The sequence below is a fragment of the Heloderma suspectum genome, chromosome 4, assembly GCF_057233095.1.
Source record: "Heloderma suspectum isolate Gila_16-S chromosome 4, 16-S_ref, whole genome shotgun sequence".
Classification (NCBI taxonomy): domain Eukaryota; kingdom Metazoa; phylum Chordata; class Lepidosauria; order Squamata; family Helodermatidae; genus Heloderma; species Heloderma suspectum.
Window position 1 is genome coordinate 137377551 of NC_139461.1, and position 16964 is coordinate 137394514.

General features: G+C 40.7%; 1 protein-coding gene and 1 pseudogene across 3 annotated transcripts in view; one reads left to right on the forward strand and one right to left on the reverse strand.

Annotated features, from left to right (window-relative positions):
- MAJIN (membrane anchored junction protein) overlaps positions 1–14328 on the forward strand; it is a 47874-nt gene extending 33546 nt beyond the window's left edge. Inside the window, exons 6-11 of one of the 3 annotated variants that reach the window (XM_084850659.1) lie at positions 1101–1132; positions 5511–5620; positions 9708–9756; positions 10756–10831; positions 11681–11813; positions 13941–14328. In XM_084850659.1, coding sequence (XP_084706785.1) covers positions 1101–1132; positions 5511–5620; positions 9708–9756; positions 10756–10831; positions 11681–11813; positions 13941–13998 — 458 coding nt within the window. In that variant the 3' untranslated portion in view covers positions 13999–14328. Of the gene's footprint in view, positions 1–1100; positions 1133–5492; positions 5621–9707; positions 9757–10755; positions 10832–11680; positions 11814–13940 lie in introns of all 3 variants that reach the window. The other 2 variants (XM_084850658.1, XM_084850660.1) reach the window with 2 other exon arrangements.
- A 1133-nt stretch (positions 14329–15461) lies between these two features.
- Positions 15462–15575, reverse strand: LOC146347436 (5S ribosomal RNA; annotated as a pseudogene).
- Positions 15576–16964: the final 1389 nt, after the last annotated feature.

A 16964-nucleotide genomic window follows, 5' to 3' on the forward strand; every position in this document is an offset into this window, starting at 1 on the left:
ATATGGTGGATTCAGGACTTCAGATACTTGTTTCTTTTATTCCCAGTGATCTGCCATCTTTGTCCTTGTTCTCTTACCCCCTTTCCTCTATTATTTTGAAATTTGGAGTATCGTTTTGTTCTTTTTTAACAGCTTCTTAGGCTTTAGTATTCTTTTAAATCTTGGTATTTTGTGTTGTTGGCTCTGTGTTTCATTCCCAGGCTTTAGGATAGTAGTAATTTCTTCAGTTTCTAGCATCCAAAGTGAACAAATTGATGTTAATTGCCAGGTTAACAGTGGAGCACTTGAGCTATGCAGCCATCTTGCTGGGTGGCTAGCTCAGCCCCCATCACCTTCTCCACATTTATTTATTTGTTTGTTTGTTTGTTTATTTATTACATTTATATCCCGCCTTTTTCTTGTTTAAGGAGCCCGAAGCAGCATGCATAATCCTCCTCCTCTCCATTTTATCCTCACAACAACAACCCTGTGAGGTAGGTTGGGCTGAGAGTCTATGACTGGCCCAAAGTCACCCAGTGACCTTCCATGGCCAAGTGGGGACTAGAACCCAGATCTCCTGACTCCCAGTCCAACATTCTCACCAGTACACCACACTGCTTTTAGACTGAAAATAAAATAACTTGGGCCTGAACTAACAGTCCTGCTTCCCCCATGGGGCAGACTTTTCATCACCATGCTCTTTATTGGATCTGTCTTTGAAAATAAGACAGTTTACTTCTGTAATGTAGATATACCCTGTAACTTTAATCTTTTCTGCCTGCCAGAACTTTGTCCAGCTCAAAGCTTAGATTGATTAATTTTCATCTGGGGATGTTGCATGTTGTTAGAACGTTGAGCTAAAGACAAGATCTAAGAAGTATGTTGTGAATTCGGAACAAAAGGTGATGGGGATGCTCACTGTTTCTTGCGGAATATGTGTATCAGCCAGCTGAAAGGACATTCAAGATTTTGAGGGGTTGCCTTTTGCTATTCTGGTAAATTCCTATCCCGCTCTTCATAGAGGTGCAGTTCGCATGTATAAAGAGCAGTACTGGAATATCTTATGTGTAAGTAAATACATTAACACTTCTATCTTTTATCAAGTATCTTGTATATTTCAGGTAAAGTAGTACATAAGGATGCCTGTCACTCTGTGAGTAACTTCTTTAAATTTGAACAATAGGATGGGCGAAAGAATTAATTTTTTTTAAGGCTGAGGTGTGTGTGTGCTTAAGCATATGCCTAAATATAAGTACATAGATTATGTATGTTGACTTCATCTGCATTATCTATATGCTTAAATTGAAGCCAGTTAAAGTAAGGCTTGTTGCTTTTTGGTGCCTTACTCTGTGTAAACAGACCGCAAATCTGAACTCAGTCACTCTTAACCCCCAATGGTTTCAATGGGAATTATTTCTCAGTCTTAGATAGAATTAATTCAGAACAAGGGATGTTCAAATGTCATGGACCCATGTAAGCACTTATGAAAAGTGTTTCCATGTGTAAATAGCTTATCATGTGGTTGGGGCAATTATTTTCAGCATTTCCACAGGGACACTGCAGTTCTGGGGCAGTTGCTTGCATGCAGACACTTCATTTGATTATTCACAATCACATGGTTGTTGTTGTTGTTCAGTCGTTCAGTCGTGTCCGACTCTTCGTGACCCCATGGACCATAGCACGCCAGGCCTTCCTGTCCTGCGCTCTCTCCCGGAGCGTGCTCAAGTTCATATTCATTGCATCCGTGATGCTATCTAGCCATCTCATCCTCTGCCGTCCCCTTCTCCTTTTGCCTTCAGTCTTTCCCAGCATCAGGGTCTTTTCCAGGGAGTTTTCTCTTCGCATTAGGTGGCCAAAATATTGGAGCTTCAGCTTCATTATCTGTCCTTCCAATGAGCAGTCAGGGTTGATTTCCTTTAGGATGGACTGATTTGACCTCCTTGCAGTCCAGGGGACTCGTAAGAGTCTTCTCCAGCACCACAGTTCGAAAGCATCAATTCTTCGGCGCTCAGCCTTCCTTATAGTCCAGCTCTCACAGCCATACATTACTACTGGGAAAACCATAGCTTTGATTAGACGGACCTTTGTCGGCAAGGTGATGTCTCTGCTTCTTACTATGCTGTCTAGGTTTGCCATAGCTTTCCTCCCAAGGAGCAAGCGTCTTTTAATTTCATGGCTACAGTCACCGTCTGCGGTGATCTTGGAGCCCAAGAAAGTAAAATCTGTCACTGCTTCCATTTCTTCCCCTTCTATATGCCAGGAAGTGATAGGGCCAGATGACATGATCTTAGTTTTTTTAATGTTGAGTTTCAAACCAGCTTTTGCACTCTCCTCTTTCACCCTCAACAAGAGGCTCTTGAGATCCTCTTCGCTTTCTGCCATTAGGGTGGTATCGTATGCATATCAGAGGTTGTTGATAATTCTCCCGGCAATCTTAATTCCGACCTCTGATTCATCCAACCCGGCATTTCTCATGATGTACTCTGCATATAAGTTAAATAAGCAGGGTGACAATATGCAGCCTTGTCGTACTCCTTTCCCAATTTTGAATCAATCGGTTGTTCCATCTCTGGTTCTTACTGTTGCTTCTTGACCCTCGTACAGGTTTCTCAGGAGACAGGTAAGGTGGTCTGGTACTCCCATCACTTTAAGAATTTGCCACAGTTTGTTGTGATCCACACAATCAAAGGCTTTAGCGTAGTCAATGAAGCAGAAATAGACGTTTTTCTGGAATTCTCTTGCTTTCTCCATGATGCAGCGAATGTTGGCGATTTGATCTCTAGTTCCTCTGCCTCTTCGAAACCCAGCTTGTACTTCCGGTAGTTCTCGGTTCGCATACTGCTGAAGCCTAGCTTGTAGGATTTTGAGCATCACCTTGCTGGCATGTGAAATGAGCGCAATTGTGCGGTAGTTTGAACACTCTTTGGCGTTGCCCTTCTTTGGAATTGGAATGTAAACTGATCTTTTCCAGTCTTGTGGCCACTGTTGAGTGTTCCAGATTTGTTGGCATATTGAATGCAGCACTTTAACAGCATCATCTTTTAGGATTTTAAATAGCTCGGCTGGAATACTGTCATCTCCGCTAGCTTTGTTGTTACTAATGCTTCCTAAGGCCCACTTGACTTCACTCTCGAGGATGTCCGGCTCAAGTTCAGTGACCGCACTATCATGGCTATCAGGGACATTCAGATCTTTCCTGTATAGTTCTTCTGTGTATTCTTGCCACCTCTTCTTAATCTCATCTGCTTCTGTTAGGTCCCTGCCTTCTTTGTCCTTTATCATGCCCGTCTTTGCACAAAACGTTCCCTTGAGATCTCCAATTTTCTTGAAGAGATCTCTAGTCTTTCCCATTCTGTTGTTTTCCTCGATTTCTTTGCATTGTTCATTTAAGAAGGCCTTCTTGTCTCTCCTTGCTATTCTCTGGAACTCTGCATTCAGTTGGGTATATCTTCCCCTTTCTCCTTTGCTTTTCGCTTCCCTTCTTTCGTGAGCTACTTGTAAAGCCTCATCAGACAGCCACTTGGCTTTCTTGCATTTCTTTTTCTTTGGGACGGATTTCGTTGCTGCCTCCTGAACAATGTTACGGACCTCCGTCCATAGTTCCTCAGGCACTCTGTCTATCAGGTCTAATCCCTGAAATCTATTCCTCACCTCCACTGTATATTCATCCGGGATATGATTTAGGTCACACCTGAAAGGTTTAGTGGTTTTCCCTACGTTCTTCAAGCCGAAATTTTGCAAGAAGCAGCTCATGATCTGAGCCACAGTCAGCTCCAGGTCTTGTTTTTACTGACTGTATGGAGCTTCTCCATCTTTGGCTGCAAAGGACATAATCAATCTGATTTCGATATTGACCATCTGGTGACATCCATGTGTAGAGTCGCCTCTTGTGCTGTTGGAAAAGAGTGTTTGCTATGATCAGCATGTTCTCTTGGCAAAACTCTATTAGCTTTTGTCCTGCTTCATTTTGTACACCAAGGCCATGCCTGCCTGTTATCCCGGTGATTTCTTGACTTCCTACTTTAGCATTCCAATCCCCTATGATGAAGAGGACATCTTTTTTTGGTGTTAGTTCTAGAAGGTGTTGTAGGTCTTCATAGAACCAATCAACCTCAGCTTCTTCGGCCTCAGTGGTTGGGGCATAGACTTGAATTACTGTGATGTTGAATGGTTTGCCTTGGATTTGTACTGAGATCATTCTATCATTTTTAAGATTGTACCCCAGTACTGCTTTTCCCACCCTTTTGTTGACTATGAGTGCTACTCCATTTCTTCTAAGGGATTCTTGCCCACAATAGTAGATATGATGGTCACCTGAATTAAATTCGCCCATGCCTGTCCATTTTAGTTCGCTGATTCCCAAGATGTCGATGTTCAATCTTGCCATCTCATGTTTGACCACCTCCAGCTTACCTTGATTCATTGATCTGACATTCCAGGTTCCTAAACAATATTGTTCTTTACAGCATCGGATTTTCTTTTCACCGCCAGACACATCCACAGCTGAGTGTCCTTTCGGCTTTGGCCCAGCTGCTTCACTCTTTCTGGCGCTACTTGGAAATACCCTCTGCTCTTCCCCAGTAGTATATTGGACACCTTCCGACCTGAGGGGCTCATCTTCCGGCATCATATCTTTTAGCCTTGTGATAGGTTCCATGGGGTTTTCTTGGCAAGAATACTGGAGTGGGTTGCCATTTCCTTCTCCAGTGGACCACATTTTGTCAGAACTCTCTGCCATGACCTGTCCGTCTTGGGTGGCCCTGCACGGCATAGCTTATGGCTTCACTGAGTTACGCAAGCCCCTTCGCCACAACAAGGCAGTGATCCATGAAGGGGAATCACATGGTAAGTCACTACAAACATGGCTTCCACCTGGAGGACTGTTATATGGTAGCACTTAATATGAAGTCCATAACATTTGATCCGATTCTAACCTCCTGTGCTTCGAAATGTTGAAAGTTTAAGAATGCAGTCACACACTTATCTGGAAGTAAGCCTCATTGAGCACCGCGTATAATGTATGCAATGAACGGAAGGAGTGACTGATTGGGCATGACTTTGAGAACTGCAAGCTTCAATTTTCCTGTAGCTGCATACAAACAGCAGAAGATTCATGCTTGCCCCTTAGGAGGAGCAAAGCTGAGATGGTTGCTTTGAGAGCCCATTAAAATTCTGCTTTCACACAGCTAAAACCCATCCACTGGTACATTCTGGAGGTGGGGAAGAGGGAGTGGCATGCTACATGGAACAGCTATTAAAGGATACCTTTATTGATAGTTGAAGCAACAACAGAGAGCCAAACATGTGTTTAAATGCATCTTTTGCATATTCCTCTTTGTGGTTTTCTTGAAAAATTATTTTTGAACAAAAAATGCAAACTCAAATATCATAAACATATTTATATTATATGCTGGTCTAGTACATAAACTTACAGGTCTTGCTGCAATGTATAAATTTTATACATTTTATAAATACATGTATACATTTAATAAATAAATAAATGAACTTGACAGTTTAATACACCCTTAAAGGTCAACAATAGAAGTAAACTGAGAGAGAATGTGGACACAGAGAGAGCTATTAAGTGGAGAAGACTGGAAGACAGAGTAGAAATTTTGCATACTCCGCTGTATGTGGACAGGTTAGTAATGATATTCTTCCTTCCCATATAGCTCTCCATGGCCCTGCTCAAATGTCCTGTTAAATAGTTCATTCTCTCTCTCTCTCTCTCTCTCTCTCATTCTCTCTCTGTGTTATTTATTTGACTTGTGCCCTGGCTTTCTACCAAAAAATGGCACTCAAGGAGTTGATATCCCATGACAGAAAAGTCCTTTGAGAGCTAGGATTTTTCCTGCTACGATAAATACCAGCAGAGCAAACACTTGCAAGTGCTATGTAAATGCTAAGTAGTATTATTATTATTATTATTATTATTATTATTTGCATATAGGTCAAATTCAGCAAAAATATTCACCTGGCAAAACAGATGCACTGCATGGACATTTTACTTTGCATGGGCCATGTGGTCATTTTACTTTGAAAAAATATACCATACCATAATTCCTAAGAGGAAATGAATATGACAGAATTCTACAATAGAGCAGAGACGTAATAGAGTAATCCTATGCATATCTACCCAGAAGTAAGTTCCACTGTGTTAAAAGGGGCTTACCCCAAGCTAAGTGTGTATAGGATTGCACCCATAATTTCCTAGATTAAAAGTGCCACCTTGTTACATGGCCTTTTTAAGAAAGCACTTCAAAAACTGTCAAACAAGGTTTATTTTATTATTAAATACTGTAAGCCAATTCACATGGATTGCTGAATCATAGATTAGCATTATGTGAATGAGCCACAGTGGGTCTTAGAGTCATGAGCTCCTCCTCACTCCCCTCCTTTTTCATGCACAAGAGGAGATTGGAAGCATCTGCTTACAGTTGGAGAGCTTTTCTACAGGAAGCATTTACTGTGCACTTGTCATTCCCTGCTCAAGGCTGTTTATGGGTTTTTTAAACAACATTGTGCCCTCTAGTTTTGTTTCAGTTTTTAAATACCACTTTTGGCGAGTTTTTATAGAGCAGGGAAAATTATTGTTATCATTATCATTTCTATACTGCCCAATAGCCAAAGCTCTCTGGGCGGTTCACAACAATTCACATAATCACAAATACAAGATGATAAGATACAGCATAAAATTTAAATATACAAAATTTCAAACAATTTAAACATCTAAAAACAATTTCAGTAAAATACTAGACCTGTTAAAGGCAGCTGACATAAATGCCCCATCATTTTGTTTGTTTGTTTGTTTATTTATTGCATTTATATCCCTCCTGTTTTCCTCTTGCAAGGAGCCCAAGGTGGCTTACGTTATCCTCCTCCTCTCCATTTTGTCCTTACAACAACAACCCTGTGAGGTAGGTTGAGCTGAGAGTCTGTGACTGGCCCAAAATCCCCCAATGAGCTTCCATGGCTGAGTGGGGACTAGAACCAGGATCTCCTGGCTTCCAGTCTCACCACTGCACCACACTGGCTCTCTATATCACATGCCATTAAATGCCTGAGAGTAGAGGACTGTCCTAACCTGGCGCCGAAAAGTTGACAGTGTTGGCTCCAGGTGGGCCTCAGTGATCATTCCACAATCGAGGGGGCCACCACTAAGAAGGCACTCTTCCTTGTTGCCACCTTCCAATTCTTCTTTGGAGATGGCACTTGGAGGAAGGCCTCAGATGTTGATTGTAGTGTCCAGATACGTTCAGGTCGGGAGAGGCACTCCATCAGGTATTGTGGTCCTGAGCCATGTACTGCGGTATTATTTAAAGAAAGCGAAAGTAAACACTATTTTCATTTGTGTATTTGCACTGTTCCATTATACCACAGTGCCATTTAGGGGTTATGCAGTGGAAAACCAGGAAAGGAAATGCTTTTCCTGTAGTGCTGGAATCTCAATTCTGCAATCAAACCGAAAGTAGATACAGTGGATTAACAGCCTGGTGTAGAAAAGCTCTGAATATAAAGAGAGTTTTCTGTTACTTCTGAAGTCAGGAAATGCTGCTTAATTTAAACAAGTTAGTTCAAACAAGCCAGGATAAAACCATGGTTTTTGACCTTGGCTTGTTCACTAACTAAAGATTAAACCAGCACACAGCCTCCCCTCCTCCCCTCCATTCTCTGCACAGGAGTTGGGCTTTTTAAAAAAGCTGTCATTGCCAGAGGAGGAGAGAAGGGGTCTAGGTGCTCAAGCCCAAGGGTCTCCATAGGTCATGCACATAATGCTAAACAATGGTTTAGGGTTAGGCCCTAACCGGCCTGCACTATCCATCGCCTTTCGTTCAAAATGTTCAAGGTGATACATAACCTAAAGATATAATAGCAATATGGCTAAATATATATAGTCACTTTGAAAATCAAGAAATACAGCCAATAAAACCAAATTTATTATTCATGTCAGAAGCATCACAATTAAAAACATACTATAGCACATAACATTTAAAATATAAGATGCAGAAGTTAAAATATATAAAATTTAGACAAATCTTGCCCTAAAGCTAGCAACATTAATTGCGTTCTGTCGCGCTGTCATAAGGTCCTCATATGTACATTGGTCAGGGCACAAAGGGCAAGTATATATATGTGTTGTTGTCTGCAAGTCTCCACAGTCGCATACGGCAGAGATCTCCGGATAGCCCCATTTATTCAAAGTGTCTCTATCTTGTTGCGCCCGTGCGCAGTCTGTTCAATGACTTCCAAACTTCCCAGCTTTCATTGGAACCGGGTGCCGGCTCCCCTGCTGGTTCCATCCAGTGTTGATTCTTTGTAGCTTTCCATAGGTCCATTCTACTTTTGAATTCATCAAAGTCTTCCGTCGATCTGAGGAAGCTTTTCCTGGATTTTAATCTCTGAGGAGCTGGTTATGGCCGTAAAGAGGGTGTTTGGATACTGAGGATTTAAGCCTCTCTTTGAATGCTGCTGCTTCTCTGTGAACAGCAGGCGGGGCAATGCCAGCTACATGGTAGATCTTATCTAGGGAAGTAGATTTTAGACATCTGGTAATGATTCCACTTGTTTCATTCAAAGCATGTGCTGATTTGTACCAAACTGGGCAGGCATATTTGCCGGCCGAGTGGCAAAGGGCTAATGCTGTAGTCTTAAGAACTCTTGGTTTAGCGCCCCAAGTAGTGCTCCTTAATTTCCTAATGATATTATTTCTTCCGCTGACCTTCAGTTTAGTGTTGATGCAATGCTGTTTATATGTTAAGGCCCTATCCAAAGTAACCCCTAAATATTTAGGGTTAGGGCAATGCTCCAATAACACACCTTTCCATGTAATTTGCAGCTTCCTAGCAGCCTGCTTATTGTGTAGGTGGAAGGCACATGCCTGAGTTTTTGCTGGATTCGGCCTTAACCGGTTTTCACAGTAATATCGGTCCAGCTCTTCCAGAGCTTCGGTTAATTGTTGTTCTACCTCCTTGAATGTTTGTCCTTGTGTGGCCATTGCCCAATGGTCAGCATATATATAATTATTAGTGCCTGCAGGAAGCGGTTGATAGTTAGTATAGATATTGAAGAGGGTTGGAGCTAATACACTTCCCTGTGGTAGACCATTCCTCTGATTCCTCCACCTACTTCGTCTTCCCTGGAATTCCACGAAAAACCTACAGTTCTGAAGCAGATTCCTAATAATGTTTGTAAGTTTAAAATCTTTAGTTATAGCATAAACTTTCTGCTTCAGTCTCCCAAGGTTGATGGTATCATATGCAACCGTTAGATCTATAAATACAGTTCCTGTTACGCTGCCCTTTTGGAATCCATCTTTGATGTATGATAAAATGAGTCATCAATCAAATAAAGCTTCAAATGCTTTAAAAATAGGACTGTTTTTAAAAAAAACAAATAAGTCTGTATTGTGTAGCAAAATTATTGCTTTAAAATGTATCAACAACAGCCAAACTTTACAATAAGCTGCTTTTAAAGTGCTTTAAACACACACACGCTCACACAGATGAGACCTTAGTGCTTTATTTTCATTTAATTATTGTGGGAGAAAAAACAACTACCTTCAGGGTCATTTCTGCTTAATATTGCTTCTGGTCAAATATCATATATATAGGAAGTTATTTTGCTTGGAAGTTTAGACTTCTTCTCTGTATTTTTAATTATTTTCAATAGCTTGTTTCAAAGTACAAAGGAGAAATATATTTGATTTTTATTTATTTTTTACTTTACAGAAATGTGGCTAAAAATAAAACCTGTATGTTTGACACAGCGAAGCCAAGTGTAAGTCTGTGGAGAGGGGCTGTTTTATTTTTAGTCTTTGAAAAAATTGTGAATTCCATTGGTGCTCTAAAGAATATGTATTTGTTTTCTTGTTTATGTAAATATTTTTATATTGCCTTTCAGCCTGTGACCGTCAAGGTGGCATACAATGCAAAATTTAAAAAAAGTTGTAACAATTAACTTAAAAACAGAGGAACAAAATATGAGAGTGAAATCAACAATTAGCTCCTTATTAATATAATAATAATTAGCAATAATGGTAATAATATGTAATTTAGAATTGGAGTGAATATTTCAGTGAATTGTTACAGAATTGAGATTGTATGTTGAAAGTTCACTAAAACAGAATAGACAATCTTGTACTGGAAGAGTAGTGCTAGTCTTAGATTTGAGCTATTTAAAATATGAATCAAGTAACACCTTTTCATACTAAAATGATATGTTCAGTATAAGCTTCATAGGTTACAGCTGTCTGTGTCAACAAGACCTCTTCTCTATTGCCTCCAGCTTTGCTTAATTTATCACACATCTTATCACCTTAATATCCTGTCCTTCCTCCAAGGAACTCTGGGCAGTGTAAATGGGTTTCTTCCCATTCAGTTTAATCCCTGACAAATGCTCAAATCTGGTATCCTGATTACTTCTCTGTTCTTATACTTTTGCTCTGTTGCTGCTTTCCAGATGTTTCTCACCCTATACTAATCAGTGTTGTCTACTTGACCACGGATGAAGGGCTGGTGAAGGTGCAACACTGATAAAGGATGGGGAACAAGGTGTGGGGTTGTATGCTCCCCACCACCCCAATCCTGACCCTTTCTCATGCAAATTCTCCCTATCCTTTCCCCATGGCCCTAATTAAGGTTAGCTAACAAATATATCCATAAAATGCAGATTATATGGGGAAATAGGAAATGGACAAGTAGAAGACCAATTTAATTTTATATCAGTATCAGGGGAAAAGAATAAAGTGTTGACTTTCTTTTTTTCCTCTCTTCCTAGAATCAATCTGAAGAAAATGAGCATCAGTATTGTGGGTCCATCAACGTTAACAGTGGTTATGACAATAGGAGTTTGTGTAAGTATGACGTTATCACTGTAAAGGTGTGATGCTGTGAAGAGGAATTCACTGAGAAACTTTGGTTCAAATCATGGCACAGCCACTGGGTTGGTTCCCACTCATTGTTTGTGGATGAATCAGTGTCTCCCATCCTCAATTCTGCACCTGTCAAGTGGTAATAACTTCAAGGCTTGTGGAACGTGATGCGCTATGAATTGTTGCTGAACAAATTATATATGAGAGCGAGAGTGGTGTATTGCTCTTGGACAGAAAACACCCAGACTAAAGCCCTTATCAGCCATGAAGCTCACTTGAGAAAGTCAAAACCTCTTAAGCCAAACCTACTTTGAAATGTTGTTGTGAGGAAAAAATGGATTGACCGACCCCTCTACAACACCTTGAGATTCTTGGAACAGGGGCAGGAAACAAATGTGATAATTATAAACTTCCTGAAGTCTTCACCAAGCAAATGATAGCACACAATTTCAAAAGACTGACCAATTGAGAGATTTAATGGATTCAGAACAGAACAACAGAACAAATTCCAGCAGACATGAAAACCAAATTTTAATGATGAGAAGGCCTAAGTAAACAAAGAAGATATTTGCCTGGCACCAAAAAGACATCAGAATAAATTCTGGTCGAGCATCTTTGGGGAGATCGTTCCATATATGGGGTGCTGCTACAAAAACTCTCTCAGGTCACCAACCACCAAACCTTTATCATATGCAAAAACATGAAAGACTCAGACAGCTAGTTGGTGTAAATTAGCATCACCAATGTTGATTTTACATTTTCTGAATTCAGACTAACTGAATTCCTCTTTCACTCACCATGTGACTCTTCTGATTTTTTATTTATTAATAGGGGAACATGCAGAATATGTGAGGACAAAAAATACAGAGAACAGCCAGCAGGAAGGACGAGTGCCAGCCTTACAAAAGAGATCAGAGGAAAGGACTGAGTTAAAAAAGAAAGGCTTTTTAGAATTATTGAAAAGGTAGTGTAATAGCATTATAAAGCATCTAGATTTCCTGGCAGGAGCCAGAATAATGTTCCCTGGCTCCAGTAAGGGATTTAATGTCAGAGATTAATTTCATCCATAAAATCCATTGAGGCTATCAGTCTAATGATGTGTTTTTCATGTGTATGACGATGCCTAACGCTTTGTTTACAAGAGCGCTGACAGCAAGGGTTTCTCCCCAAAAGTCTTTTCCCATATAATTTTAATAATATAACAAGAATATGGAGATGCGGGAGAATGGAAAGGGGAAGGGAGCCATAAAATAAGGAGTGTTTTGTTTATGACAGGTATGCAAAGATCTCTGAGTCACTGAACGTTTAATTTCAGTAAAAACAGGCCAGGTAACCACATGAAAGCAAGTACCTTTTTGTTAAAACTCCTAAGTTAGGGTTAGGGTCAAAATACAAGATATGTTAAATCAGCTGACCTCTTTTTCTTTTTCACTCTAAAGTAAGTGTGCACGGTCCCAGTCTAGATCAGGACCACCACATATGAGGAGGGAAGATTTAAACCTATTCCACCCCAACTGCTTGTCTTCCAAAGTTCACACCTACCCACGTGAGAGCACTAAAAAAAGAGGGGAAAGGCTCCATTGGTGCTGCACAAGAGAAGCAGATGTTGGAAAACAAGTGGGTGGGGACATTTCTCTATGTAGGTAAGAGAGAGCAAGGCCAAAAATTTACTGGTTACCTAAAATTTGAAGGCATATTTTAATATCTAGTTTTCTATTTCTTGGCCTGTCTGGGAGCCACATTTGGACTAGCTAGGAATAACATATGACCCAATGTTTGTCCATCCATCCCTTGTATTGTCAGGGGCTACTTTATTCTTCAGACAGTAGCCACAGGTCCATGAAATTTATTTTGCCACACAAACTGATCCTCTTCTTGAGATGTCAGCCTCCATAATAAAGTAGGCAAACACCTAGCAGTCAGGCTTCCCAGTTAAAGAAGTATATTCTGTCAGCGATTACAAACCAATATGTCATTTCACATGTTATTTCCCTGTTAGATACAAAATCTAAGAGAGAGATGTAATAATGTTGAATACTGGTTCCTTGCAACATGAAAGTATTTCCCTTTTCCTTAATACTGAAACTCTGAGCATGTTTTACCATACCTTACAATTTGGTAGGCCAGCTAGGGGCAAAATATCATTGCCTTGGTTGCAGGATATGGCATATGAGCTGCCAGTTTTCAATCCCTGATCAATAGCATAAAGATCAAACTGTAACTCCTAGTACACTCTGTAGATATAAATGATGGAGGGACTGAACAGATATTTTACACATTTGCTTGATAAACCTGTCTTGTAATGGAGGCTCAGGACCAGACTAATAATATTCTAAGAGGCCTGTGTAGGTAGGTAGCAAACAGAAGGTCAAATCGAATTGCACATTTAGAAACTGTATACCAAACAAGATATGACAAAAAGCATGTCAAACTCTGTTTGCATGATCTTTCTAGTGAATGAAAATCCCCCCTGTCCTTGAAAAAGGGTCATCTGACCTGTACTGCTTCAGGAAAATATTAAATAATGAATAACTGGAATGATCCTAGAAACAGAGAACTTATATTTCTTCTTACCATAGCTGCTTTTGTATGTCGATATTCCTAGATTATGTATCCTTGCCGATTGTTTGCGTTGTTATTTTTATCGTAAAATGGAGCTTACAAATTGTTGAAGCCTTTTCTTTTCCAACACTGATTCTTCTAAAATTTGGTTTTAATAAAACACAATTGAGGGTTTTATAAAATGTTTATGCCAGTAAGTTTCCACACTCCCCAAGGACCATGTAATTTATTAATGGAGTGAATTTTAATAGTTTTGTGTTAGGGATAGTGAATTGTGTGTGCTGCGTGTGAGGGTGTATGTTTGCATCTCCCAGGTCTCCAGAGTGGTGCAATAATGTCTGTGTGTATATTGTGGTGGGACAGCAATGGGGATGGGACTTGATAACAGAAGCTTTGAAAGGAAACAGCATCAGAAAAGTTATTGTATGCAGTAAAACAGACATTGCCTTTTTCTCGGAAAGATCATGTTGATATTCCTCTCTGCCGAGCAATGTTCTAAGTGCAATATCCCCTTTTTATCCCCCATCAGCACTCTCTTTCCACCGGTACTGCAGCGCATTTTTAGTGGAAGCAGTCAACCGTCCTGAGGCATTATTATTGCTGGAAAAGTACAGCTATATCTTTTGAACGCTGGGGATGTGTTTGTTTTTAAGACCTCAACTTTTTAACTCAGTGCAATTATTTCAGAAACTGAAGAAGCTTAAATGTTTTGTGTTTCTATCTTCATTTCAGCTTTAAATACTTAAGATAAAGCTATGATTAATTCAATTTAAAGCTTATTTAAACACATAGTTCAATATTTACATTGTTTAAAAAGTGGGTGTTTGAATTCATAATTCCTTTTAAGAGACTGTAATTGAGTTTTTTTATTGGAATAAACTATTATTTGCTAGAATAAACTATCATTTGCAATCACTAAATCATATCCATCTATTGTTTTTCAATATTCAAGCTTTAAAGTAAAAATGGATTGTCAAAAATATTCTATGTGACTTTCTGGTATATCACATGTCACTGAATTCCCCCCAGCTGTATGGAGATGTAGACTTTTACAAAATTCAGTGGTCTTGGTTTAAAGATCACTAATTGTGGAGATTTCCACCTTAAACAGGATTAATTTCTGATTCTGACAGTCTTTAACTTCCATTCACTGAACTCTGCCTCTGTTCAAGGATTGATTGAGTGCCAACTATTGCTTTCTCTGAAGGTGTCTAATATACCAGATTCCATTTACTGCTATGGCTCTCACATAATATAGGGAATGCTGTAGGTGCACATAATATACAGGTGTGTACCTGCTAATTTTTGTAACTTGTAACAGTCCATATATGCCCCACTTCCACACCTAGCTTCTGCATGTGTTCCCTGCTTACATGTCTGCTTAGGGTAATTAAGCTGCAGCTGTCTACCACTGGAAAAATGGAAGATTGGATTCTGAGGGTGTGTTCACATCAGCTTCTTATTCCATAGGTTATGTCATCAGAAAGCAGGATACTTTTTGCACCAGTTCCTGGGTGGAATAGCTGATCACTTCCAGAGTTGTGGGTAAAGTAAGATTCAGTTTAATGAGCAACATAAGTTTTCTGGAATGTCTGAACAGATGCCATGGAAACATCAGATGTGCTGACTGAGAGGACACTTTTCTTCTGCTTGAATTGGATTTCACGCCAGGTGATAGATCTACTGATTTGAGAAGGACTTTGTTTGAGAAGGACTGAGAAGGATTGAGAAGGACTTTGGCAGGCTAGAGCCTTCTTTCCCAGCATATATACTCATGACTATGCACTTGGAAGGGGTTATTACACGTTAATAGATCTGCTAGTAGGTAGGATTCCAGCCTCCTGCTTAGAATAGAGCCTTCCCCATTCAAAAGCTCTGCTGCAGCTGATAAAGAATTGCAAGAGCACTTCATTTCAAGGGGGATGCTTGAACAGAGTTTCTCATGAGTAAGGAGCCCTTCCTATTGCTTTATATACCATATTGGGCTACTTGCTTATGAGAAATTCTGCTTGTGATAAATTCTTTTGGTTCAAACTGTAGACCTGCTAACAGCCTACAGCACCCAGTATTCCCAGGCAGTTCCCCATCCAAGTACTAACCAGGCCCGACCCTGCTTAGCTTCTAAGATGAGATTGGGTGCATTCAAGGTGGTGTGGCCGTAGGCCCTCCTAAGTGCAGCAGCAACAGAACATTCTGGGAGGAGGAAGGATAAGAAGGGTTTTCTTATCTTCCCTTCTCCTGGAAAAAAAATGCCAGGTATGCATATGCAAACACTCTGTGCAAAGGGAAATTCCTGAACTGGCTGTTCTTATTCAAAATGAATAAGAACACATTAAATGTGACTCTTTGGGTGGAACTATATACATTCAGCAGCAAATATGGGATCCCCAGTCTGGGGTTGCTACTACTTGATGCAAAGTGGCAATGGCATAGATTTTCAGGGGAGAAACTGGGTGGGAAGGAGGGCTTAATCCTTCCCCTGCTCTCTTCTGCAAACCCCTATGAGACCTTATTTGCCACCAAACATGTAACTCCATCATTTGTTCTCTGTCATAAGAAACTTTCTCCAAGAGGGCTTGGCACCCAATACTCTCAATAGATAAGTCATTGCCCTTGACAACATTTTGGGTAAACAAGTCAAACTATCATTGTCCCATCACCCTTCAAACACGTTGGCTCTTTTATCCATCCTCCACCTGCCAAAGTCTCTGCACTTGGAACCTTTTTCTTGGTCCTCAAAGCTCTCAACGGGCTCTCCTGTTCAAAAACGTACCTGGAAAACAGTGTTCTTGATCACACTTACTTCCACTAGCAGAGTAGAGGAGATGCCTCTATCACGTCTGCAGAGTGTTGTCCCAGGAGGCTGTTCCAAGTGGTCCGGAGCCTGGTCGGTCCTGTGGCTCCTGAACCACTGGAGCATTCTAAGGCCTCCTGTGAGGCCTTGGCAAGGCACTTTGCAGATAAAATTGATCAGATTAGGAGTGTTACTCTGCATGCTGTGGATACAGTTAGTGAGCAAGAGGCGGCCTGTGGCAAACCGGTTTTGTGGGATCGGTTCCAGCTTCTTCCTCCTGATGAAGTGGACAAGGTGCTTTCATCTGTAAGGCTGACCACCTGCTTACTTGATCCTTGTCCAACTTGGCTCATTATGGGCTGCGAGAGAGACTGGGTGAGGGCGGTGGTGAACACCTCCCTTGAGGAGGGAGTGATGCCATCAGCCCTCAAGGAGGCAGTGATAAGACCGCTCTTAAAGAAGCCCTCCTTGGATCCTCAAGTTCTGAACAACTTTCGCCCAGTCTCAAATCTGCCATTTTTGGGCAAGGTGATTGAGCAGGTGGCGGCGATGCAGTTGAAGGCACACTTGGAAGAAACTGATTATTTAGACCCATTTCAGTCGGGCTTCAGGCTTGGGCATGGGACAGAAACGGCCTTGGTCGCCTTGGTAGATGATATGAGGAGGGCTCTGGATAGGGGTGAATGCTCCTTCCTTGTTCTCCTCGACCTCTCAGCGGCTTTTGATACCGTTGACCACGGTATCCTCCTGGACCGCCTG